Source organism: Suillus subalutaceus (genome assembly GCF_016647625.1).
Source record: "Suillus subalutaceus strain FC151 chromosome Unknown DFJ58scaffold_344, whole genome shotgun sequence".
In the NCBI taxonomy this organism is placed as follows: domain Eukaryota; kingdom Fungi; phylum Basidiomycota; class Agaricomycetes; order Boletales; family Suillaceae; genus Suillus; species Suillus subalutaceus.
Window position 1 is genome coordinate 1 of NW_024540593.1, and position 24,016 is coordinate 24,016.

Sequence of the window (24,016 nt, forward strand, 5' to 3'; positions counted from 1 at the left end):
TCACCGCAACCCCAGAAGAGCAGTGTTCAAGATATTCTTGGTTTGTTTGACTCTTCCCCTTCCCCGGCATTGTCTGCCCCTGCTCCTTCCTCTACCACGTCCGCTTTTGCCACCTTCTCTCCACAACCACAGAGCCAGGCGCCTCCCCAACCCTCTCCACAACAACAGCATCCACCTGCGCCACGGTTGACCTCTTATACTGCCTATGATAAGCAGGAGCTCAAGATTACCCTTACGCCTCAGACCTCAGCTGCGCGACCAGGTGTCGTCAACATCATGGCCCGCTTCCAAGTGTCCGGTTCGAACGCTGCTACCGGACTTAACTTCCAGGCTGCTGTTCCAAAGGTAAGGATCAGGAGTCAACAAGCTGGTGACCATCTTACTGAGCTGTTATACAGTCACAACAACTGCAGATGCTCCCTATGTCGAATTCCGATGTTCAACCAGGTACCACGGAAACTCAACAAATGCGTGTGATGGCACCACCTGGTGTATGTATCCCTTGTTTCTTAATGTTAAAATCATTTTCTGATTTTTATACAAAAGTCCAATATACGGCTGCGGCTACGTATATCATATACCCTTGCTGGCCAAGCAGTTCAAGACCAGATAGATTTCTCGGGTTTCCCGCCAGGGTTAACAGGTAGTGGTTAGCTTGTGGTTAGGGTGTACGGTATTCGCTATCTAAGCTGTCGCGCACGTACTAGTGATATTAGTATCTGAAACACACATGGTCTATGTGTTGCATACCCGAACAGAATATGGATATCATCGGCTATCCTCGAGCTTTATCACGACACGAACAAGAGGTAACACCTTGGATACAAACTGATTCAGTCTTAATCGTAAATAACACACGATTTGCTCACTATGCTGAATGTCATGAGACCATGCCAATTGTTGAATCGACAAGGGATCTTCATAGTACATACGTAAGATTGGGAGTTCGACAAGAGGCAGACACGTACCGTCCCTAAGCCACACATCAACTTGAGGGGGTTGCCTCTTACGAATAGGGGGATCTCTCAGCAATTCCAAGGTCTTGAGACGAGGGCAACGATTGATGATAGCAATGGCGATGTTTCTTTCAGCTTGCGATCCCTCGAGGTCCCGCTTCACTCCCCAATGGATATGTTCCAGTGTCGGGAACAATGCTACCCACCCAGCCAATGCGGCAGTGAAACTAGGCGAGGGCAACTCTTCATTTTGGCCCTTCCAAACAATTGTGAGAGATGCAATGGGTGGCATCGCTCTCTCCGAATCTGCACTGCTTTGTGACAGCAGCCAAGACATGTGTTCCATCTTGATTGCTATTGAGGTTACGTAAACTTTGTCTCTGGCTACCATCGCATCGAGACAGTCGTTCAAGGATGAGATGTAATCATCCGCATCAGGGTCGCTGATGTTTACATGTTGCAGGACTTTGAAGCTAGGCTGAAGGCGAAGGATGTGCCCGACATCATTTGGCAATCCCACAAGTGTCCTAAGTTTGGGGAGGGCATTGAGGGTGAGGACCGACTTGTTCTGTGCCTCATTGTCCTCCAAGGAGAGGCCTTTCGTGGTCAGTGAGGTGAGCCCGTTATGGCGTCGTAGAAACTGTGTCAAAGATTGAAGCGACAATGAATTGGAGGAAATAACAAATTCTCGAAGGTGGCGAAGGCGGAGCATTGACAGGATATGGGTCCACTTTGGCGCATTGCGAAAGCGAAGGTCAAGTGTTAACGAAGTAATGATAGAATCATTGAGTGTCCGAATGGTCCATGTGCTCATAAATGGTGCGAAGAAGTAGTCCGTTGAAAGGTTGACTGTTTTCAATGTGGTGAGGGAAGGCGTTATTGTGATCCAGTAATTCTCGTCACGTTTGTAACGGCGAAATAATTTCCTACAAAATCTGGCAACCGTCTGCGTGGTGATAAGCAAGTGGATAGGAGAAGGGGAGAAGTAAATAAACTTACATCCACGGTGCTGACCACGCCTTCCAAGCGTAAAGCGCGAGTCAGATCTATTACTCCTGGAACCCATGCTCTATCTGTGTGCCCCCCAGTTATGAGCATGTCTTCACATCCCTGTTTCTTGATGACAATCATTAGATCTATGAGTCCAAATATGACATGTCTCGAGTATGGCTCCATGCCACGCCCGAAGCGCAAGTGGAGGTTGCGGAATGGCTCCAACTTTGAGATGAAACGTGTGAGAAACCTGAGTTGGGCATAATTGTTGACCGTACAGCAGACGGAATTACATTTCTTCACCCAGAGTGCCAACAAAAGCCCGCGTAATGCAGCTAGGGTTGGCTGGCAAATACTGGCAGGCGCGTTCGTAGGGGCATTGACGCCGGCGAACCGATCGAAGTAGACGGTGAGTGCAGCAAAATGAAGCTGCTTTGAGACGGTGCAAAGTACTAGAAGTTGATCATTTGTTAGATTCTTGGATATATGACATAAGAGTTCGCTCGGAAGGTCCAAAAGACGATGCATCGTCGCGGTTGCGATAGCTGAGAACATGGCAATGAGTACACAATGCGGATGGCAGGCACCTTAGCTCACAGCCACTACACGGACTCGTGCCATGTATCTTCTATTGCCCACGCTACAAACCCCTGTCATTGAATGTCACTGTAGTCATATATCCTTGGTCTAAGTACGCCGCTACGGGGAGCTCAGGCTTCAGACGCGGAACAACCTGATCCATATATGTGACTACTATTCTCAGATCGCTCGTTGCAGCATTTTGGGACCACCGGACTCGGAGCGCTCCCAAGTTCCCACAACTTAAAGATCACTGGACCAGGGACCCCCCCACATATTTTTAAATTTCTATTGGGTTTGCACGCGGAAGATATTTCCAGACCATTGCACATCATCTTTGATATATCTACACGCACCACAAGCGCATTGGGAGGGCAGATCCGACACCAATCGCAATGCAAACCATTCCAGCCATCAACCAATACGCCATATTTCCAACAAGAAGTTGCTTCTCGATACTCAGTGAATAAGCAGAGTTCACCAACGCCGGCCCAATAGCTCGTATGACGGACACCACGGTTTGCGCAAGCCCATTTGTTGCACCAATTGATGCTCGGTTGGGTGCGGATGCATTGATGTACATGAATACGACACCTGTGCAAGTAACACTGAGTAAATATTCACCACGGTCTAACCGACCGTCATGCGTACCATACGCAGAATATGAGATTACGAAGGCGAGGAGCTGCAGGCCTACCAGGAGGTAGGCAAAATAGCTCAGTCCCTGTGCTTTGGCCGTGAAACTGATGGCTGGGAACAGTGCGAGCATTGGGAAGTAACTGAAGACAGAGAAGAGATACAGATTTCTTCCTCCTAGCCAGTCATGCAAGCGCACAAAGAATAACGCTTGAAGCACTCCATTTAGAATACCAAGCACAGCCAGAATGATGCCAATGGCTGGAGTATCCAGTCCGAGGCCACCCATTTCAATGGGTGTAGCATAAAATACTGGTTGAACAGCACGGAATGAGATTTCAATCAGGGCAACAGCGGCATAAGCGCAGGTTGCGATGACCACCCGTGTCACCAGCAAATCGCGGAACGGCAAGGGCTTCATTTTTGATCGAAGGTCAGAATCAGATGGCATGGTCCGCAAAGCACTTCTTTCGCTCTCACGCAGTCCGAGAAGCCGAGCAAAACTAGTGCTAGGTTGTGTGCTCTGTAGACACGGTAAGTTTCCAATTCAAGTGCTTGGGGATTGACAAACCTCGCTGAGAAACAAGAACATGACGCACCACCATACAAGCGCTAGTGTTCCTATCACGCCACAAGGAAGGAAATAAGGATACGCCTTTAGGAGTTCAAATCTTCCAAATAATTCCGGATACCGAACTGTCGGATGAGCAAGAAGTCCGCCAACAAGAGGCCTGCAAGTCCAAACTTTCAGTCAACCAAGAATTGAACGACAGAAACGAACGATCACCCCAGAGCGATACCAGCCTGCCAAGCAAATGGAATATACCCATACGCCTGAGGCATGTTCGTGGAGTCCGTGATATCCGCGACCATGCTCTTCATCACTACTACGTTACCATTGAGCGCACCACACAGACAACGGCTTGTGTCGTTCAATACAGGATCAATTACTAACGATAGGTCATACACACCTCAAGATGACACTCCAAAAAGTTCTTGAAAGTCCAAAAGAGTACATGGAAATGGAGATGCCCGTGAGACCAATCAATAAAATTGGCTTGCGGCCAACAAGATCAGACAGACGACTCCAGTGAAAAGTGGTCAATGCCTCAGTTGCAAAGAAAAGTGATTGCTACATGTATAAAAGATTCAACAGACAATTATTCCATCGCGTAGTGACAGTTGCGTACCAGTAGGCCAACGTAAATTCCAACACGGGCTTCTTCGCCATTGGTCACTCCAATGTCTCGTATTAGCTGGGCGTCTTTCGTCATCAATTGTTTGAGTGCAATACAGCAGGTACTGACCTGTGATGTAAACGGCGAAATGACTTGCGAAGTCATTGGTTCTAGGACTTGAAGCGACAGTATGATAGAAAATTGGCCCCACGGGAGAGGCGTCTTGCCTATAACTGTCGGCTTCTGTTGAGGTTCTACACAGTCATTAGCATGCAACAGAGGAGTCTCTTCGTCAGCGGTTTCAAAGGTCATGATTGTTGTATGCTAAAGTTCAAATTTGACATTTTAGCTTATGTACAATTCAAGGACAGGTCCCTTGGCGTCATTTGTGGGGATAATGGAAATTGATGCACCATGAGCACTTAGCCGCGCCGTACGGTTGGTAAAAGTGACTCACGCTGCTGAGAATGCTTTGTGTGCAGATCCTGAGTTCATTAAGTATTCCTAGGTCTAGGCACTCGAAATAGAATTCGAACCACCAATCGACTTGACCCCGCAACTTCGATGCTAGAAGCCTATGTTCTGCGTTCCAACCCAAATTAGAATAGCAAACTATCGATCAGATCCATTCGTGAGCTCTGTGTTTTTAATCAGTCGTTTTAAACGGAGCGAGGTGACAAGACACTGACGCCCATACACAAACAGTATCTTTCATCAAACGATACCTAGATCTAATTCCCTCCAAGATGCTGTTTTCGATTATTATTGAGAAAGAAACAAGCTCGTCTGTCGCACCCACGGACGCTCGGTTAGGGGCTGCCGGGTTGATATGCACGAACGTAATGTCTAGAACAACAGATCAGAAATTATATTGTCGATGAGAAAATGTCAACAAACGAGATGACCCGTGCTGCTCAGAAGAGTAACATGTAGTCCCACCAAACCCCATATATTACTCTGAACAACACCACATAATCAGAATTGCAGGAGTCAGTACCCATAGATAATGACGGAAAAATGATATGCGAGAAAGCATCGAAACCAGTCACAAAGCCGCTCGGGAAATGAGTTGACGAAACATTGAGTGCAGCATATCACTACGAAGGATATGATATGTATGTTCCCTATCTTGTCTTTATTTCGACTGTTGCATAGTCCACGTCATCCGATACCATGTGACTTTAAAGTCGCGAGAGGGTACTTCTACACCGAAGAAGGACTGATCACGAGCAGATTGACGTCGTGTCCCTCGGTGTCCCTCGGATGACAGCATAGGGGGCGGTAGTAGTACGGTAGTACGGATGTTGACAGTCGAGCTTCTGGGGGTTTAACCGACTCAATTACAATTGTACTATCTGTCATCAGGTAGATCTGAGTGTCGATGTTAACTGGATAATCATAGCACGCACCTTGGTGAGTAACAGAACTACTCGTCCCAACGCATGGCAGACGGAACCCAATAGGCTCGCCCGTAGTGCTCATCTTGAGAATCGAGCCAACAAAGGCCATCTCGAAGAAGCATATTCTCCAGAGCAGCTCGAGCACGTTCTCTTGGCCATCCTCGACGGTTCTCCAGGATTGCTTCAACGATCCGCCCTCCTTCTACTTGTGCTTCCGCAATAATGACAGCCTGATCTGCATCTAGTTCCTTGACCACGCTTCTTACCATCTTCTTTCCACCACCAACGTCAAGCACCTCGTATCCAGCGCCGAGCGGTTGGAGTGTCTTGATGCTTTTTGTGACATCTTCCTCTGTAACGACGCCACTCTCGACACCACGCAGCTTGCTGACCATACGTACGAGCTCCCCCATTTCTATCACGCCCCCGTTCCTCTCCCTCGTGCTCACGCACACGTCCACTATCTGAACTCCCAGCTCATACTGCCAATCACCCATCCCAAGCATTTCTGCCCACCAGCCGCCCTTCCTTGGTCCAGCGAGCGGGTCCACGCCGATTGATGAGCACATTTGCTGAAATGCATGGCGAAATGCTGGATCGCTCCGAATCGAATCTCTGTGTGTCGTTGCGAAGTGCGAAAGGGCAGTTCGGAATTGTGTTAGTTGCGACTGTAGATTATCGACCTGGGTTTTCGAGAGCTCTGAAGATAGTTCTGCAAAACGCTGCGATAGTTGTTCTTTGTCAAAAGCAGCGAGACCAACGCCGCGATGCATGTTCAGTTGGTTGCTTCACTAGGAAAGGCTGAAAGGGCAGTTCGGAATTGTGTTAGTTGCCGGCGGAGATAAACTTGTTTCCATCAGAAATAAAGGTGGCACCTTCATGCGAGTCTGGCCGTGATTCCCAGGTTTTTACTGTGCTCTCTTCGAATTTGCACGTCGCGATTTTTGATGTGTCGGGTTAGTACTACTAGTTCACCCCATCTGTACCTGGTCTTGATTGGACCAAGTACTGTTTCTCCACTCTCGACATTCCACACTCTTGCCGACCCATCATTGGATCCACTCATGCGCTACTCTTTCGAACTTCGCCTTCTCCACTCCAGCAAACTGATCGCACCAAATTAGTGTGCCCCGTTCATTTGGCAATATTAATGCCGCCCCCGTTTCTTTTTTTTTTTGGAGAAGCGAGTCTATTACACAGCAACTGACACTGTCTAGTCCTATGTAAACGCTTATAGCGACGCACCGGCGTCGTCCGAGGACAAAATGCTACTTATGTACACTCCGCGTCTGGGAGTAGTGTGGGACTCCGTATACTACCTGGTAACCTCGGTCTGCGGGGGCCTTGGTAGTTTGATACCCACTAAAACCTCTAGGGTGGTCACCCAGTCGTTTGTGCGTGTTTGTGTGTTTTTGTCGATGTCGATTACATCAGCCCACGTGTTGTGGACGTGTGTCGTCGCTTTTGGGGTTCGTTTCGATTTACATGCAATCGCTCTGTCCAGTTGTAGGCGTCGGTTTATTGCATTGGTCCATCGTTTGACGACGCTGTTGTCCGTGTGAGTTTGTTCTTTTATGGTCCGTTCGCAGCGCAGTACCCATATAAGATGGGCAGATTCTGACGTTAGTATTCTTAATAGGCGTGATGCCCCTTTTCGCTCTGAGATTGCTTTTGCGTTGTCAGCATCATCGGGGTTTCGGTCTCGGGGTAGTTGTGGGAGGGAGAGGGCCCCGCATCCAAGGATGAGTCCTATCGTCGGTTCGGGCCAGGGGCCGTGTTTGGTGGGCCATAGGCTTTTAGCCAGGCCCCATATTCGTTTTCTCGTCGGGTGGTTGCATTGCATCAGTATGTGTTCCATGGATTCCGTATCTTCTCTACATGATTGGCGTCGGGCTCTATGCTCGAATGTGGGTATTTGGGTCCAAAAATCGCCGATTTTGAACGCGTTGTTTAACGTTTTGTATAGGAACATTTGGATTTTTTTGGATAGCTCCTTGTTTCTACAGCTTTGCCAGATTGTTGTATCGGTTTCTATTGTCGATGTTATTGTTTCTAGGGCGTATCTTGTAACATCTAGTAGGGCTAAGGTCGCCCTTTTGGTTTCTACGCGTTTTCCTCTCATGATTGCTATGTATGCTGTTTTTTGGCTGATTGTTCTCAGCTTCGCTCCTTGGAGGTCAAAATTCCTAGGCACGTAGGTGTCTACGTCGTCAGCAACTATTTTTTGTGCGCCCCTTTGGGCGAGTCGGTCTGCTTCCTCGTTTCCTGTGACCTTACTGTGTCCTTTAACCCACTGGAAAGTGGTTGGGGAGGGGCGTCGTCTCAGGTGGTATGCTATAGCCTTGAACAATTGGGCGTTGGAGATATCTATCCAGCCTTGGTCTTCCCAGTTTGCAAGGTGTGTAGTGATACCGGTGATGACATATTTGGAGTCAGTCATAATTTTTATTGGGGTCAGTAGGGGTGCGTTCTGTAACGCCACCAGAACTGCTATAAGTTCTCCTATTTGGTTCGAATGGTCAGTGCCGGGCATGCTTATCTCGCGGTTCATTGGGTGATCGTCTTCCACCCAGATTCCGCCACCGCATTTTGCGTTATATTTTCCATTATTGATGCAGGACCCATCAGTGAAGATGGTGAGCACTTCATTAGTCGTTTGTCTGTTGGCGGCTGGGATGCGCAGTCTGTATGCTGGTATTTGGAGGGACCTGGATGGAAGGGTGAAGATGCGGAAGCAGTCCGATAGGTTGTCTCTGGCTGTTATGGCTGGGTCAAAAAGGACCTCGCCTTGTGGTTGTTTTCTCGCCCGTGCATTTTTTTCCAGTCTCCTGTGCGTTAGTGTAAGGTTGTCTTTTCTAGGAGTCGTATTGGGGTTGAATTTGGGGAGGAGGTTATCCAGTATGTCTTTTGCGGTTTGTGCGCATTTGTGTGGGTTTTGACATCCTGCTAGTCGGTCTTCAGTGCATTCGTCGCATGGGCAGGGGGCTCAAGGCTGGTGCGTTCCTTGGTTGGTTAATCTCATGGTTATATCTCTCAGATCTCGTACTGATTTTATCTTGTGTGTTTGTTGTAGGCATCTATTTTTTCCTTTATGGTATGTTTTGGGAGGTGCCCCTGGGTGCAACCAGGCGGGGAGTTGATCTTTGAGTGTTTCGGATAACTTTAGTGGTGTGAAGCTGACATGGTATTTTTTGGTTGTTTTTATCAGGTTCATGATTATTTTAGGGAGTCTGGTCGTTCTTATGCCCTGTGTTGGGGGATCCCATGAGGTCAAGAATGTTCGTGGGTCAGTGGTTCTTTTTATTTTTTCTGGTTTCAAGGTGCTGATGATTGAGTCTGTAACGAAGGCCCACGCTGGCCTTGAGGTGGACAGTTCCATGTACGATTTCACCCATATTATTTCAACAGCTTTGTTTCTCGCGCTGATGTTCAGGAGGTTTAGGCCTCCTTCTGATACTGGTCGTTCTAGCTGTCCGAGGCTTATTGGTGGGGATTTTCGTCCGTCCCACATGAAGTTACGTATTGACCAGGTGATAGCGTTTTCTATTGATTTGGGCACTCCTTGCGCCTTGGTAAGGAATTGGGTCATGCCCCCGACTATCATTTGGACTATAAGTCTTTTCCCGTCGAGGGAGGGGTGGCCCATGTCCCATCTTTTCAGGTTGCTGTCGATTTTTTTTAGGATTGGTTCCCAGGATGTCGCATGGTCGACCTCATTGCCTATCCAGGCCCCCAGTGACCTTATTGGGTTGCCGTCCGACGCTACCCTGACTTGCTCAGTCCAGGGCGTATCCATGGCGTCTAGTTTTCTGGTTAGTACTACATTCGCTTGGTGGGATTTGGTGCCTATGGGTAGTATCTCTGTTTTCTCCATATTGAATTTAGCACCTGATGCTGTGCACCATTTTTGCAGTATTTCTTCTAGGTCCGAGTACTTGTCTTCCTGCGAGAGGTATATCGTTGTGTCGTCAGCGTACATGTTTACGGTCAGTCGTTCTTTCAGGCCGGGGATGCTATATCCTTTTATCTTAGTTGAGTTTCGCAGCGCACATGCGAGTGGTTCGATCGCGAGATCAAACAGTAGGCATGACAGGGGGTCTCCTTGTCTGACGCCTCGTGTTACTTTAAAAGGGGAGCTTAGGAACCCATTGATGGCGACCTTTGTGTATGCTGATTGATATAGGCTTTTAACGGTGTTGATAAACATGGGCGGGAGTCGGAATGTTTCAAGGGTCTCGAGGAGGTAGGTGTGGTGGATTCGGTCGTAAGCTTTCTCTTGGTCGAGGGCGACAATTGCGCCGTTTTCTTCCATTAGGTCGGCGTAGGCCGTCATTACCTGTGTTAGTCGAATCGGGTCGAAAATGGATCTTCCATGGATGAAGCCACTTTGGTTAGGGTGGATTAGCTTGTGTATGGTTCCGGATAGTTGTATGGCAAGGGCTTTGGTGAGTATTTTGTAGTCTGTGTTCAGCAGCGTGATCGGCCAGTAGCTCTCAATTTTTGTGCGGTCTTTTTTCTTGTACAGTGGGCACATCCACCCTAGGGTGAAGTCAGAGTCTTCATGCACGCCGTTCATTTGTACATCATTCATGACAGTGGTCAACATTTTTATTACATCAAAGCTGGGTGTTTCTTTTTCGATTGCATCCTTGTGTTTCTCATTTAGGTGCTTCCACAGTTCGTACGGTATGCCGTTGATTCCAGCTGCGCTGCCGGACTTTGATGATAGCAGTGCATTTAGGATGTGCTCTTCCAGTAGGAGTTCGTCCATTTCGTTTGTTGGCGCATTGAATTTCTGACCGTCTGGTATTTCTTGTAGGGCTATATCTCTCGCGTTTTGGTAGGTGTGCTCGGTGCATGTTAGGTGGTCACTCAGTTGTATATCCTCATGGTAGTTTCTTGCTATCTCTGCCATTTCTTCTGACTTTGTCGTGTATCGTTCGGTCCCTGGTATGTGTAATCTGTGAATCACGTCTCTTGGTGCTTTCTGACTGTTTATTTTGGACCAGTATTTACTTATGGTTTCTCCATGTGTCGCCCATTTCACCTGGGCTCTCAGGTGTGATTCCTTGTATCGTTTCTTGTGTAGGTGCTCTATCTCTTTTTCCAGTATGATTCTATTCATCCTGGTGTCTTCCAGGGTGTTTTCCTTGCAGTTTGTTATCTTTCGCAGGTCTTTGGTGAGCGTTTTTATGCGCTGGTTAATCTTAGCTAGGTGCGTCTTAGTGGTGTCTTTGGCTAGGATAGTCAAGTTGTCCTTGAAGGTTTTCCATATTGTCTGTGGGTTGGTTGTTTCGGTGCGTGGTCCCATCTCTTCTATCCTCCGTTGGGCTTCAATGTCTGACTCAATTATTTTTTTATTTAGGTCAATGTCTGATATGATGCCTACCGGCCATGACCATCGTCCTTTCCCAATGTGTGGGAGGTTAGGTGGTGCGAGTCGTACTGAAACCATGTGGTGGTCTGTGGGGATTTGGCTGATGCCTGAGTTCCACTCTACAAGACTCTCGGTGTGTCGTTCTGAGGCGTATATTCTGTCGATACGTGATAGGGTGTGGTGGTTGCTGCTGAAGGTGAACATTCGTTGGTGAGGGTGTTCGTCTCGCCATGTATCTTGTACTCTCAGTGTTGATCTTAGGTCTCTTAGGGCGCTGATAGCGTTTTCATTGTCGAGCTGTGCTGGAGCGCGGTCAATGGGGTTTTCGGTTAGGTTGAAGTCGCCCATCATGAAGTCTAGGGGCCCTAGGTTTGCCCCTAGCCATTCTGTTTCTATTTTTTTCCAGAAGTCGTGGTGTTCGTTTGCGTTGTTAGGTGCGTAGATGTTTAATATGTTGATGGTCTCATTGTTATGCCACTTTGTTGACAGGACCGCCGCTCGTCCTGGGATCAGTATTTTTATCAGGGTATCAGCTGTGTTGGTGATCTCCTTGTTTAACACAAAGGCAATCCCAGCTGAGCTGCCGGGTCTCATTGGGTCACTGGTGCTCAATATTTTGAGTCGTCTCAAGAATATGTTTTCTACCTGGTTTAGATGGTCAGTGGTCAGGTGTGTTTCTTGCAGGCATAGTATGCCGATTTTTTGATCTCTCATTGTTTGGTTGACGACTGTCCATTTAGATATTTGGCTCTGTTCTAGGTTGGATGAGGTTCGTCCTTTCATATTTAGCGTGGCTAATTTTATGTTTGCTCTGGTTTTCTTTTCTTTTTCAGTGTCGGACTGCATTTGTGTCGTTGGACGGGTCTGGTTGGATTGGTGTGTTGGTGTACCTGGGTGAGGTTGTATGGTTGATGGGGGGAGGCGCTGGACGTATGTTTTGTCCGTTCCTGGTGTGGAACTGGTTTAGAGTGTGCCCCTGAGGGGCGTTTCCACATCCGAAATCCCGTGACTGGTCATCGGAGGGCCACCCAGTGGTCTGAGGTGGTCCTCCTCCACATTCAAGGGGGCGAGTACCTGGACCGACAAAAAAACCGTGTTGTGTGGGGTTGTGTTGTGTGTTGTGAGTGATCGTAATACTAAGTCTACTGTACGATCATTTGTAGCTTAGAACTGACGTATCCTGGCCAATTAACAGTGGACTTATGTTAGCATTTTCGAGTGATATCAGTGCCCAGGACATTCATATCATCTACTAGTGAGAACTTGAGCCTCTCGGCACGGCTCGTCCTAACCTAAATAGGTTTCCGTGGTCTGGTATGCACCATGCTTGTTGAGACGACCTTTGCTTTCCTGTCTCGCAGAAACGATCAGTATATTTGGGCATTAGGTCTTATTATGACGATTCGTGTCTCGATCGAATCTATCTGGCTTTCCAACAGCTCATGTGCCCTCAGGTTCTGGGCCTAAGTTAGAGCCAGTGTGGCGTGTTGCGTGGTGTGGTGCTGTCTGGCGTGGCATGTGGGGCAAGATACGTGGGGATTGGTACATAGGGACAGTGGTGTGTGGCTAGACATAGTAGGTATGGTACAGGGAGAGACTGAGTGGGGCTGTGCAGCGGTACAACGTAAAGATTATCTGGCGCGTGGTTTCTAGGTAGGATGGTCAAGGGTCAAGGGGGTGGGCTACTAGAGGCCGCGTCCGGGCCTTCCGCCCCTAGCTCTTCCGTGTTGGCGGGATGGGTTAGCCGTGTTCCTGTTCCCTGATTTGGGGCCGGTCCAGAGCGGGACGAGTGGGAAGGGGCAGAGGCCTCGTGGGTGGGCTAGGGAGTGGCAGATTTGGCAGGGGAAGAGGGCTGCTGCAGCCCCACAGCCATCAAGGTTTGTGGGGTATTTGAGGGCGTGCAGGAAGCTCCTTAGCTTCGTCCAGGTTTGGGCGTCGTTGGTTGGGCTAGTGGCAAGTATGTTGAAGCGTGGGACTGAAAGTCCTCTCGTCGCTTTGAAGTTGAGCAGTTCGACGCGGGCGGACTCGATCAAGTCCCGCGTGGCTTTGTACACTAGTTCATCGTCTGGAAATCCGCCTTTTGAGAGAACGTCGTCGATGCATTGTCTGTTTTCATCGCGAGACCAAACATCAATAACGGTTTGGAGGACGGTGTCGCTGTCAAGGGTTGTGAAGCCGGATAGGCAGAATAAGAGTTCTGGGGGGTGGATGCAGTTGAAGGGGATGGCTTCGAACGTTATGTCTGCAGCAGACCAGATGCGTTGTTGCAGGATTAGGTTCATGGTTTCCACAGATATCTTATGGACGAGGAATCCGGTTGGGAATTCATGCTGTCCCTTCCCAGTTTGGGGTTGGGGAGGGGAGACACGTACAGGGGGGGCATCCTGGTGGACGAATTCTGCTATGGTAGCTATGCTGGCCCGGATTTGTTCTGCAGTGATGGCAGCCCGTTCGGCAACTTCTTTTCCTGGCAGGTCAAACACGCGGACCATGAACTTGGGGTGTTCAACCTGAAACCAGGCGAGTAGGACCCTGTTGTCCAGGTGGTCGAAGATCTGAGCTGAATGTGACATGTGTACTGTCGGGAATCCCTCAGTTGGGGTGGGGGTGAACTGCGGGAGGATGGTATGATGGTTTGGTCCGTTCTGGCTCAGTATTGACCTGTTCGTTTCCGCCAGGGCAAGGTGTGCTAGGATAGCTTGTTCTTCGGTGGTCTGTACATGTTCCGGGGTGGGGCTCTGAGGCGCGCTCATGGTTTGGTCTCCTGTGGAGTTGTTGGGGGCATGGATGGAGTTGGCTAGGTCGCTGTTTGCGATGCCGTTGTCCACGGCTCTCGACGTTACTGTATTGAATTCCCGGAACACGAGGGGCTCGGGCTGTAACGATGTTCCATCATCCATGCGGGGTGCAGGGGTGGGCGTGGCTGGGGGGGACTTTGGGGTTCGTGGGAGGGTGGGTCAGGTATCGAGTCTAGCAACTCCATGGCGTGTTCCAAGTCTTCTACTCGGAGGATGCTTGGTGGGAAGTACTGTGGTCCACCCCGTGGGGTCAGGGATGTAGGACGAGGCGTGCTGGGGTAGGGGCGGGCAGCCTGGGACATGGTTTTGAGGGATGTGGGTTTTTTGTCTTTCATCTTGGGAGGACAGGGTGTGTGGGTGGGCTGGAGGGGTATTTATGTGTTGAGTTCAGATACAGATTCGGGCGCAGCGTTTGCTGGGTTTCGGTTGTGGGGGTCGGGGGTGTCATCGTGGCCGGGTTCATCTCGGTTACATTTCGTATCTAGGCCTATTGGGATTGTCAGGTAGGTGTGAGTTCTCAAGGGAGGTTATTAGCGTCGGTAGGGGATGATGTGAGGTTGTTTTCTCTGTCGTTTTTACGTGTGGGCGTAGTCTTACTTCTGTTTTGTCTCATCTCATTGATAGGTGGGGGTTGATGTCATAGTTTCGGTGGTATAGTGGTGTACAAGGGCAGTGCGTTCATTTTGCGGGTTGTAGGGTCTGGGGGGCTCATTCGTTTTTCATACGTTTAGTTGGGTCATGGTGGTGTAACAGCGTGTCGGATTTGCGTTCAGAGTTTGTGGGGTTCCTGGTATTGTTGTTTCTATGGCCAGTTGTTTTTACTGTGAGCTATGGTAAGCTCGACCTTGCCAGCAGTTTTTCATGCGTGGGAAATTCTGTCCATGGTGGTGGTACAGGATCAAGGGCCTCCCGCCCCCGTTTCCACTTTCCATAATCTTACAATCCTATGAGTCTCCCCGCTCGTAACAGTTTTGCTGTTTGGAGACAACGTTATGATAGTGAACATCAATCCCAGAGTCCCCTTATTTCGCCAGTCGTCTCAAAGCTCTTCAGGTCCTATAGTGAGTCACCCGTCTCACGAACCTGTGATGATGTGTCGTCTCCCAGGCAAGTGCACAATACACTGTACCTTGCCGGTGTGACCTCTCATCGTCTGACGGGCTTGACCGCTGGCGTCTGTTGCTTCTTACTTGTCGGGGAAGACATGGTTGGCGTTTGGCGTGTCATAACCGATGGTCTTTGTTTTCAAGACTAGTCAGCTGGGTTGTGGAATTAGAGCGAGTCATCTGGCAAGGACAAAGGGTTCTGGTGAGTCTACTCGGGGCTTATCTTTCTTCACAACGCATTGCTAACCCGCTTACAGGAATTAAATCCTTATCCGCAGGACGGCTCCAGGACTGTATGCAGAAGTTGCTACACCGCTATTCAAGAATACGCAAGAGATCTTTGCGAGAGCCCAAAGTCGCTGCCAAGTAAAGGATCAGCTGTGCACACGAAGCGTTCACCGCGGGCGAGACTGGCTGCCAACCTGGCACGAGTGCGATTGGTTGTTGACCCAGAGTGAAGAAGAGTGGCTGTTGGGTTAGTGGGCGCAGATTGGCTGCAAACAGGCATGGTGAGTCAACCCCACGGCACCCCCCAGGTGACAATCAGAGACTTCTCGAGCATACCGGAAGTACTTTGCAATCTGTGTAATTATCCCGGAATTACTGCCAGTAATCAGTCCTTCGCCTGCGCCAGCATGGTGGGTATCATGCTAATAAATTATTAAGTTGCAGCGGTCGTGCCATCGTTTATGCTCGCATGTTCGACATAATGAAGAAAGAAGGACTACTATGGGAGACTAAGACTAAACATGTAATATTATAATCTCTAAACTGGATCTATAGGTCCTCGACGTTAAGAGCAGGCTTCTCCTTTTGCACGCGAAATAGTTTCTTCTCCGCAACGATTCCCTTATGAGCCATTTGAAAGTTGGTTTGCATATCCTTCGTGCTGCCAGGAACTTTCTGAATGAATTCTCCGACCTCCAACACTGCATGTTTGAGGGCGTCAATGTCCCGGGTACGATGATCTGGTGAGGAAGGCTCTAGCTTATTGCGTGATCACAAGCCCTTTTTGAGGAGCGATCTGTAAACAAGACTGCACGTTAATCATTGTATGAGGCTGGGTAAGTTTGACTGACGTGATCTCGCTTCTCTGCCTACCCAACTCCTCAAGCTTTTCATGGGACACCTCACTGAGGTCTTTCATCTTCGCTTTGGCAGCGTGGGTTAGGGTAATGCCTTGTTCCAGGCACGCCAGAAGGTGTGGCAATGGTCCAAGGAAAAGAAGTCGGTAATAACTTGGACGCCATTCAGAGGACCGCGTCTCCTTGAGGCATGTCCTGAATATTGCATCAATTTCTACATCGACCGCGGAGCCTGAGCGATGCGAAACGTGACAGCGATATGCATACTGAATCCTGTGAGCTGCTCGGTCTTGCTCTTTCGATGGCCTGTTGGAGTGAAGGGACTCATCTAGCACAGGGTCAAGGGATGTAAAGGATGTGACCGCCTCGTCCATGTCTTCAACACTATCAGTGGACTCGGAATCAACAGCCACTGAAACTTCTTCCTCCTCCACTTCCTCTTCATTGGCTTCCTGGGGTATATGCTCCAAGTTCTCCTTCTCGACACAACAAATCTCTACATCATCTCTGGGATGCTGCATGCGAGGCACGAAGGTAGCTGCCTCCACCCTCAACGCTGACTGTGCAGTGACCATGTGCGAGGAAAGAAGATAGGAAATTTCACCTCAGGCAGCACTTCTCGGTGCCTATAAAGGGTCTAAGAGACCCAGTTTCTATGTTATGAGAAACTAGTCTCTGAGACCCACCCTCCCGCCATCTAATAATAGTACATGCTCTCGCATTCCCTCGCGGGCCTCCAGCACCTCCTTACGAGCCTCCAGGGCCCCTCCCATGTAGGCCTTCAGGATACCTCCAATGCTATCAATCTTTCCAGACGCTATTCTGGCGCCACACCCACTGCTATCTACTGTATTACCACTACCGCCCATCATGCCTCCACTACCGCCTGAGTCATACCTCCACATGCACTCAGGCTGTCACGCATTGTGCCCCCACTCAGCCTGAGGCTGCTGCTCATTCGATTTGTCTGTGTATACTTCCTCCACTAACACAAGCGCTATTCAACATATTGCTTTTCTTGGGTCAGCTCAGTAGTTTTGCAGGTGTGTTTCAATAGCTTTGCTCTAAGTACGTGATCATATCATTCCCAAGTTCTTAGTACACTAATTGGTATCCTGTTCATCATCTCGCACCACTCTTGTACGTCCATTGCCTCCTCAGATGCATCCTCTGTTGCACCCTCTGTCACATTCTCTCGCACCCTCTCGCACCTCTGTTGCACCTCTGTTGCACCCTCCGTCGAACCCTCTTCTCACACCCTCTCGCACCTCTGTTGCACCCTCTCGCACCCTCTCGCACCCTCTCGCACCCTTGTTCCATCCTCCTAATTTGGCTATCCATAATGCCTCTCTGAAATCTCAGAATTTATTTTCGGAACTTCAACGCTACTCATCATCGTTTGTTGTGTTCACCGTGCAAATGAACTACTAATCCGATTCCTTCAGTCGCAGGAGGAGGCGCTACACATCTTCGCCCAAAAATGTTCCCCAAATTCTCTCCCTTAATCACACCCTTGTACAAATGTAGCACATTTATTCATACGTTCCGTCGCTTTAGTTGTCTTTTGAACTTTCACTAATCTAGGTTATAGGCGTGCCGATTTACAGCGATAATTTCAGGGCTGGAACCCTAGAGCCATCGACACGTATCCATGCCCGCTGCTCGCCACCGATACCCTACTCGTGCTGTAATCTCCCTCTTCTGCCTCAAGACGTCCTGCCCTATGTATCCCTTACGTCGCTGTCTGGTCTAGTTTTCATTCCACTTTTCATTGCTATCGTAGCTCCTTGGTTTCTGCATAAAGTCCGTCATCGCACCTGCTGAGTTTTCAGTCAGCGTCATGAAGTTCAATAAAATTTCTTTTTTCCCCCTTTATTTCATCATTGTCTCTGTTTCTTAGTTATAATTTGGCAAATCTCGATTCAACTTTATGCTGTACCGTATATACGTATGTGTCACTCGGACCAGTCTTATTTACCCTCAAGGAATGGATAATGTACTTAATTCATGCGACATACACCATCCTTTAGTTCTCTGACTGCTTCTCAACGCTTAATTCACTTCTCCGTCTTCAGTAGGTGCGCACGAACAACTGTTGAATGACATGTTTGAGGGTGAGAGTGTACAAGATGGACAGGGTCCAGCGCTTTGCACAAATGCGTCGAGTTTGCAACTCAGTGGACTCGGGGGTGCCCAATCATTGTAAAGGCCACCCTGTGGCTCAACGGAAGTCATGGAACACGACAACCCAAAACTACTATGTAGAACTGCGGCATAAAGATGATGTGTGGCAGGCCGGCAGCAAAAACTGGATAGGTGGCTCATTGATGTAGCCCTCCGGCGAAAAGGGGATGGAGTCCGGCGGAGGCGCGAGGTGGCCCGTGGCGAATGAGGTGGTATGGAAAACCCTTCGTTCATGCACTGGTTGTCTATCTTAGAGTCCTCAAGCAGCAGATCCAGAGCGATCTGAATGCGACAATTGAGGTTCTTAGAGTGTAGGGAGGAGAGTCTGCAGGTAACAAAGGAGTCATCTTGTAATAGTTGTCCACTGAATCGCGCCAGGTCGCGTAGTAACGATAGAAAATGACAATAAGGAACAAGGAACGTGTCCTGTATTACAGTGATATTGCGTTGCGGCGTCGTTCTAGTAGCCAATGCGGTAGTTGGGACTGCGTCACTAATATTCACCGCTTGTGCTCTGAATAGGTATGCAACACAGCCAGCCCACAAAACGAACACGCCACATCCATACAACAACAGGGATATAAGGATGCGAGGGTGTTCCCGTTGTCCCTGCGGCACTAGTGACTGCAGGAAATGTTGAAGCAGCGGTAGTGGAACGTGATTGCTGTGATGATGATGATGTGCTCTGTGCTGCTCCGCTGGGTTGTTGCGTGGTATGAGTATTGGGGGCTCGAGATGAGCTGGTAGCTGGCTTCTTCTTTCTGGCGTGATAGTATCTCTGCGCAAAGAGGACTCAGCGATAAAGAAGAACCGTGAAAGAGCAAAAAACGCACAGGCTTTCCCGCTGTGCACAGGACCTCAACCTTTCGCAACTCAATGTCCGATCTATCTCGTCTGCGGAGTATGCCGAATGCTAGGTTTCGAGTCCAGCTAAAAGGTCGGGATCGGGATTGGGTGTCGCGTTCAGTTGCTCCATGTGACTTGGAGTGGTGCCAAAAGGAGGAAAAGGACTGAGGGTGCGTTGACGTGGTGCTGGAGTGGGACGGTTATGCGGCCCATGGGATTGGGATAGACGAGTACGCAACTGACGATATATTTGTCAAAGTATCGAATAGTAGATAGAGATCACATACATTAGCCTCTCGCAGTGCATCGCCAAAAAACCCTGGAGGTATTTGAGGAGTACATTTCATCTTTGGCGCTGGTCGTGGTGTAGCATCAACCTGGGGGAGCAGATCCGTTGTCAGTGTCATCGAAAATGAAATGTATATGAACTTACGATATCTGATGGAAGGCCAGCTTCGTTGACGATAGCGCAAACGTCCCATATGTATAGGTGGTCATCATTGCAGCCAGTGACGAGGAACTTTCTGTTTGCAGAAAAGGTCGCGGAGTTCACGTAGTCTTCATGATGAAGTGGTGTTCCGATGGGTTGATTGGTTTCGAGGTTCCATAGTTGCGCTGTCTTTTGAAAGTATTCTGTGGTTGCGAGGATGCGCTCATTGGGAGATAATGTGAGCTCGAGATGGCATGGATCTTTTGATGGGAACAAACCTGCCTCTTCATCCCAGCAGCTCATAACGAAATCTATCATCTCATCACGGTCCAACGCATCCCCATGTCCCATGACCAAAAGAACAGGCCCCAGCCACTACGGGTGGTGGTAGCAGGATGACAGTGTCAGATAACAGCAGGAGGCCGAGAGTGCAGGATTTGTCGTTAGCAGTGGCCTAGCTGAGAGTGACATCGCAGGCAGTGAATGTAGACAAAAGTACAAGCAGTCACCGTGAAAATCCGAGTTTAAGCAGGCTAAGATTTGTCAAAGAAACATAATCTAGTAGCTTCAAAGATTTGGAGGCAGATGTTGAAGAGGTATGCCATTGAAGGCCGTTAGCGACTCAGTGGAGAGGTGGTTGTGGTAGGTTGTTGAGTTCAATACTGTGATGAATTTTGGTCTAGTACTAGTAGTACCGTACACTGACTATACATAGTTATTGGTGGCGGCTGTTGCAACAACCCACACTTTGCACGAAGAGTGTCATGTTCCAAGTCATTTCCCTCACAAGAGTACTTCATGGTGTCTTGCAATATGCAAGGACTACTGTGCTGCTATTTTGGACCATTCAAAGTGCTGCTATCATCAATATTCAGTCCACAATCAGGGTTTTATGTTTCAGTACGAGTTTTATTCGTCATCTGATTGGCTGCTGAAGCGCTGAACCTCCAAGTCTCATCCACCCTCGCAAGCTTCAATCATTGTCAATGTTCACGATAGTGTTCAAGTTAGCAAAAATTGGCAGAACTCCAGAGTCCAGACTCGCAGAGATGTAACTTAGATTTGATAACATGGTTTGAATTCAATAAAACATGGAAATCAACGTCCCTATAGTAAGATGGTACATGCTTGGCGCTGTTGCAGACATTGAGCAAGCAAACGACTTTCATACTCCGCTTGGGGGCGTTGATGGACCCAGACTTCGTCTTAAGTTTCAGGAAAGAAGGATACCTGTTTCATAGCTGCCGAGTCCCTGACTGTCGCCTCCGTCAGTTTTCACGTCTGCCTACTGTCGTTGAGATTAACAGTCGCAAAAGCAAGGGTCATCGCATTCTTCAGTCGGTCGGACAGCATCGCACATCGCTTTTCTAGACGATCAATTTTGCTGAGTAGATTCTCAGACTCCGTCTTCATAAGTAGAGTCCATGGCCGGATGTGGGTCTTCGCGATAAATTGTACTGATACCTTAAAGTTATGAAGGAGTGATTGATAGTGCAAGAGATACACAAAATCGCAAGGAAGAGGAACATCGGGTCTTTTGACTTGGCAAATATTTTTTGCCAGTATACACTGCCCCCTACAAGCTGCATGAGCGAGTGAAGGCGCTTCGCGGATGTCCGGCACCATGTGGACTCAGGATGGTAGGAGATGATGGTGCTTGTCTTTACGTCCTGAACCATGTGAATTACGAGGAGGTCAATGAAGAGCATGCTGCCATCTAGGACGGACGTTGGAATGTGAATATAAGGATCTTGATACACATACCACTCATTGGGAAAGGAGCCTGGGTGTTGATCTGAGTATCTGTTGAAGGTGAACAGGATGACTATGACAGATGATGGGTCGCTTACTTGGGGGTTGCGATAGCGATGTTAGAGAGGTGGGTGATGATCGAGAATTTTTGCGCAGCGTTCGTACAAATGGCAGGGTAATAGTAATGTCTATCGCACAATATCAGCATGGCATCCAAAATGGAAGATTTGAACTTACGATCTCCTTCGTTATGGACAAGTGCTTCCTGATATTGTGAGGGTATGCAATTTATGGAGGACGTGAAAAAGAATGGTTCGATGTTGTATCTAAGTATGAGGAACCTCAGAGTCAGCAAGTAGATAAGCAAAAATGCCACTACATACGCGATATCTGGGGAGAGCATCAGTCAGCAAAAGTAAGGAAAATAAGAGGACAGAACTTATGGCGGCGCAGGCACCGCAGGTGGCATAGCTGTATTACTATCCTTGAGGTTTTGAAGAGCAATGTCCTCTGAGTCGTCATGGCGCACTCTAAAGGTGGTGGCCAATGTTTTGACTGCCATGATGTCTTGACGGTTGGAATCAGTTCATGCAGGAATTGTCGTGAGGAAGGGGAACGGTGAACATATATATTTATGGTAAACAGGCGCCCAGCGCTGTGTCCGTCCTCGACGTGGTGATTCATCTGCATCGTGTAAAGGATTTTCATTGAATCAGAGCGTCGCGTCATGTCACATGACTTTGTGTACAAGCTGCCGCAGAACCAAACAAACCATTGTAGCGGTCAGTGCATATCAATTTTCCATTGTCGTTTACTCCTCCGTCTTCCAACAGACGCCCTCTCAAGCCTCGACCTTACCTTGTCAAGTTCGATGCAGCCTATATACTCTGTGCACCCGCGATGCTCTGACCCGGGTGGGTATGGGTAGGCCTCTGAAAGTTTCAGTACCCGCGGGTCGGGTGTGGGTATGACCCGGGTCGACCCATGTCATACCCTAGGGCCCGTGTCCAAAATGATTTCTTAGACTTCGAACCATTCGTTGATAGCGCAACTACTGGCCACACAAGTACCTTAGATTTTCTTTCTTTCTTTCTTAGACGCACCATCATGGCGTCCTCAACCAATATTAAGGTTGTTTGTCGGTGCGTCTTAACCTAGCTTCGGGATTCAATCAAGATGCACGAAGTGTCTCTCTAATCACTTACTGACGCGACTGAATAGGTTTCGGCCCCAAAATGCTCTCGAACTCAGAGAGGGCGGCGATATCGTAGTCGCCTTCGATGAGAATCTTCAGACCGTGCAGATGAAGAACTCGCAGGCCGTTTCTGGGCCAGAGAAGGATGGATTCACATTCGACAGAGTTTTTCTGATGGGCACAAAACAACACAAAGTATTCGATTACGGTGTTAAAGAGTGAGTGGCTCCGAGAACCACACATCTTTGTCGTGTACCTCATCTGATTACCTCCTAATGCAGCATTGTGAAAGGTGAGAGAAGGCACCCCGTCTTGTGATATCGAGTGCCTTTCATGCACTGTTAAATCATTTCGCGGAAGGATAGTATTGCTAATACGGTAATAAGATGTCCTGGATGGCTACAATGGCACGGTCTTTGCGTATGGCCAGACTGGTAGTGGAAAGACATTCAGCATGATGGCGCGTTCAATTCATATCATTTTAAATTTCCCTCCTGAATTTTGTTACCTAGGGCGCGGACATTGACTCTTCGGATCTGAAGGGAATTATACCCCGCATCACGGAACAGATTTTTAAATCAATCGTGGAATCGAACTCTCACCTTGAATATGTCGTCAAGGTATCCTACTTGGAAATCTACCTTGAACGCATACACGACCTCCTTGCCCGTATGTAGGGCATCCTGCACCAGGCATGGTTAGCTAGCCCTCTGTGGCCTCTCTCGTCTATTCATTGGATCGGTATGCTGCACAGTATGAGGTGCCCTCGCTGGTTTATGTGAGTTCATTCTGTCTCTGCACCAAGCACTCGCTTAATCATCGAGATTCATCCCTCAACATCAGCTCTATTTAAGCCAGGAATGACTTGTATCATATCGTTTCTTTCTCCGTCTCCGGGTGCAAGCTCTTCTGAGGGCTCGAACATAATTGTAGACTCAAACACTCAGCCTGAAGACCCACCAGAGGAATACTGCTAGTACAAGGGTATGTTTTTGTTGGTATTTGCAGACTGGTTCTCTCATACATCCAGCGCACTCTCTCATACATCCAGCGCACTCTCATACATCCAGCGTACCCTCTCACATCCTCCCTCATACCCTCTCGTATCCTCTCTCATACCCTCTCGCATCCTCCCTTCATACCCTCTCATATATCCAACGCATCCTCTCGCATCCTCCTTCGTACCCTCTCATATATCCACTGCACCCTCCTGCACCCTCTCTCGCACCCTCTCTCGCACCCTCTCGCACCTACAATGCACCCTTCAGGGATGTATTAAATCCATAGTCACGACTCACAACCCTCCTCATGCCTTTCCTCATTGTCTAGTTGCTCTGTCATGACCACCCTACCCCACTTACATTGGTAGCTACTATGCTTTGTAATTTGTTATGTCAATACTAGTATAGCAGTTGCATAGCCTGCTTGTCTCATCCAGGACATCTCAGAACACTAATGTCTTCGCGCATCGGAAAACCTGTGGAGATCTCACCAAACATAA

General features: G+C 48.6%; 10 protein-coding genes across 10 annotated transcripts; 2 read left to right on the forward strand and 8 right to left on the reverse strand.

Moving 5' to 3' along the window:
* DFJ58DRAFT_286306 (Coatomer/clathrin adaptor appendage, Ig-like subdomain-containing protein) lies at positions 1-711 on the forward strand (the record flags this gene model as incomplete). Its single annotated transcript, XM_041379675.1, has 3 exons — positions 1-345; positions 399-491; positions 547-711. Coding segments are annotated over 3 exons (546 nt in total), but the record flags the coding sequence as incomplete, so codon positions are not given.
* Positions 681-2,689, reverse strand: DFJ58DRAFT_286311 (uncharacterized protein). Its single transcript, XM_041379676.1, has 5 exons — positions 1,956-2,689; positions 969-1,902; positions 870-917; positions 751-816; positions 681-689 (listed from the first exon to the last, which is right to left on the reverse strand). The coding sequence occupies exons 1-4, from the start codon at positions 2,502-2,504 to the stop codon at positions 776-778; spliced, it is 1,572 nt and encodes a 523-aa protein (XP_041235174.1). The 5' UTR covers positions 2,505-2,689; the 3' UTR covers positions 681-689; positions 751-775.
* A 164-nt stretch (positions 2,690-2,853) lies between these two features.
* On the reverse strand, positions 2,854-4,807 carry DFJ58DRAFT_286326 (major facilitator superfamily domain-containing protein). Its single transcript, XM_041379677.1, has 7 exons — positions 4,472-4,807; positions 4,355-4,420; positions 4,136-4,296; positions 3,952-4,086; positions 3,736-3,895; positions 3,180-3,687; positions 2,854-3,122 (listed from the first exon to the last, which is right to left on the reverse strand). Exons 1-7 carry the CDS (start codon positions 4,652-4,654, stop codon positions 2,875-2,877), a joined length of 1,461 nt encoding a protein of 486 aa, XP_041235175.1. The 5' UTR covers positions 4,655-4,807; the 3' UTR covers positions 2,854-2,874.
* Positions 4,808-5,500: 693 nt separating this feature from the next.
* Positions 5,501-6,580, reverse strand: DFJ58DRAFT_286336 (EAP30/Vps36 family-domain-containing protein). The gene is made up of 2 exons (XM_041379678.1): positions 5,752-6,580; positions 5,501-5,693 (listed from the first exon to the last, which is right to left on the reverse strand). Exon 1 carries the CDS (start codon positions 6,513-6,515, stop codon positions 5,769-5,771), a length of 747 nt encoding a protein of 248 aa, XP_041235176.1. The 5' UTR covers positions 6,516-6,580; the 3' UTR covers positions 5,501-5,693; positions 5,752-5,768.
* A 425-nt stretch (positions 6,581-7,005) lies between these two features.
* Positions 7,006-8,222, reverse strand: DFJ58DRAFT_825552 (uncharacterized protein). The gene is made up of 4 exons (XM_041392179.1): positions 8,204-8,222; positions 7,426-8,140; positions 7,357-7,364; positions 7,006-7,300 (listed from the first exon to the last, which is right to left on the reverse strand). The coding sequence occupies exons 2-4, from the start codon at positions 7,862-7,864 to the stop codon at positions 7,058-7,060; spliced, it is 690 nt and encodes a 229-aa protein (XP_041235177.1). The 5' UTR covers positions 7,865-8,140; positions 8,204-8,222; the 3' UTR covers positions 7,006-7,057.
* DFJ58DRAFT_611657 (uncharacterized protein) lies at positions 8,174-8,725 on the reverse strand (the record flags this gene model as incomplete). Its single annotated transcript, XM_041380895.1, has 1 exon — positions 8,174-8,725. A coding segment is annotated over one exon (552 nt), but the record flags the coding sequence as incomplete, so codon positions are not given.
* A 1,919-nt stretch (positions 8,726-10,644) lies between these two features.
* On the reverse strand, positions 10,645-11,965 carry DFJ58DRAFT_719684 (Endonuclease/exonuclease/phosphatase; the record flags this gene model as incomplete). The annotated part of the gene is made up of 2 exons (XM_041384670.1): positions 10,645-10,689; positions 10,715-11,965. The coding sequence occupies 2 exons, from the start codon at positions 11,963-11,965 to the stop codon at positions 10,645-10,647; spliced, it is 1,296 nt and encodes a 431-aa protein (XP_041235179.1).
* Positions 11,966-12,799: 834 nt separating this feature from the next.
* On the reverse strand, positions 12,800-13,917 carry DFJ58DRAFT_825559 (uncharacterized protein). The gene has a single exon (XM_041392180.1). The coding sequence runs from the start codon at positions 13,870-13,872 to the stop codon at positions 12,805-12,807; it is 1,068 nt and encodes a 355-aa protein (XP_041235180.1). The 5' UTR covers positions 13,873-13,917; the 3' UTR covers positions 12,800-12,804.
* Positions 13,918-15,800: 1,883 nt separating this feature from the next.
* DFJ58DRAFT_737313 (uncharacterized protein) lies at positions 15,801-16,683 on the reverse strand (the record flags this gene model as incomplete). Its single annotated transcript, XM_041386925.1, has 2 exons — positions 15,801-16,006; positions 16,125-16,683. 2 exons carry the CDS (start codon positions 16,681-16,683, stop codon positions 15,801-15,803), a joined length of 765 nt encoding a protein of 254 aa, XP_041235181.1.
* A 5,744-nt stretch (positions 16,684-22,427) lies between these two features.
* DFJ58DRAFT_737316 (uncharacterized protein) lies at positions 22,428-23,802 on the forward strand (the record flags this gene model as incomplete). Its single annotated transcript, XM_041386926.1, has 4 exons — positions 22,428-22,462; positions 22,542-22,733; positions 22,797-22,807; positions 23,567-23,802. 4 exons carry the CDS (start codon positions 22,428-22,430, stop codon positions 23,800-23,802), a joined length of 474 nt encoding a protein of 157 aa, XP_041235182.1.
* Between the last annotated feature and the right edge of the window lie 214 nt (positions 23,803-24,016).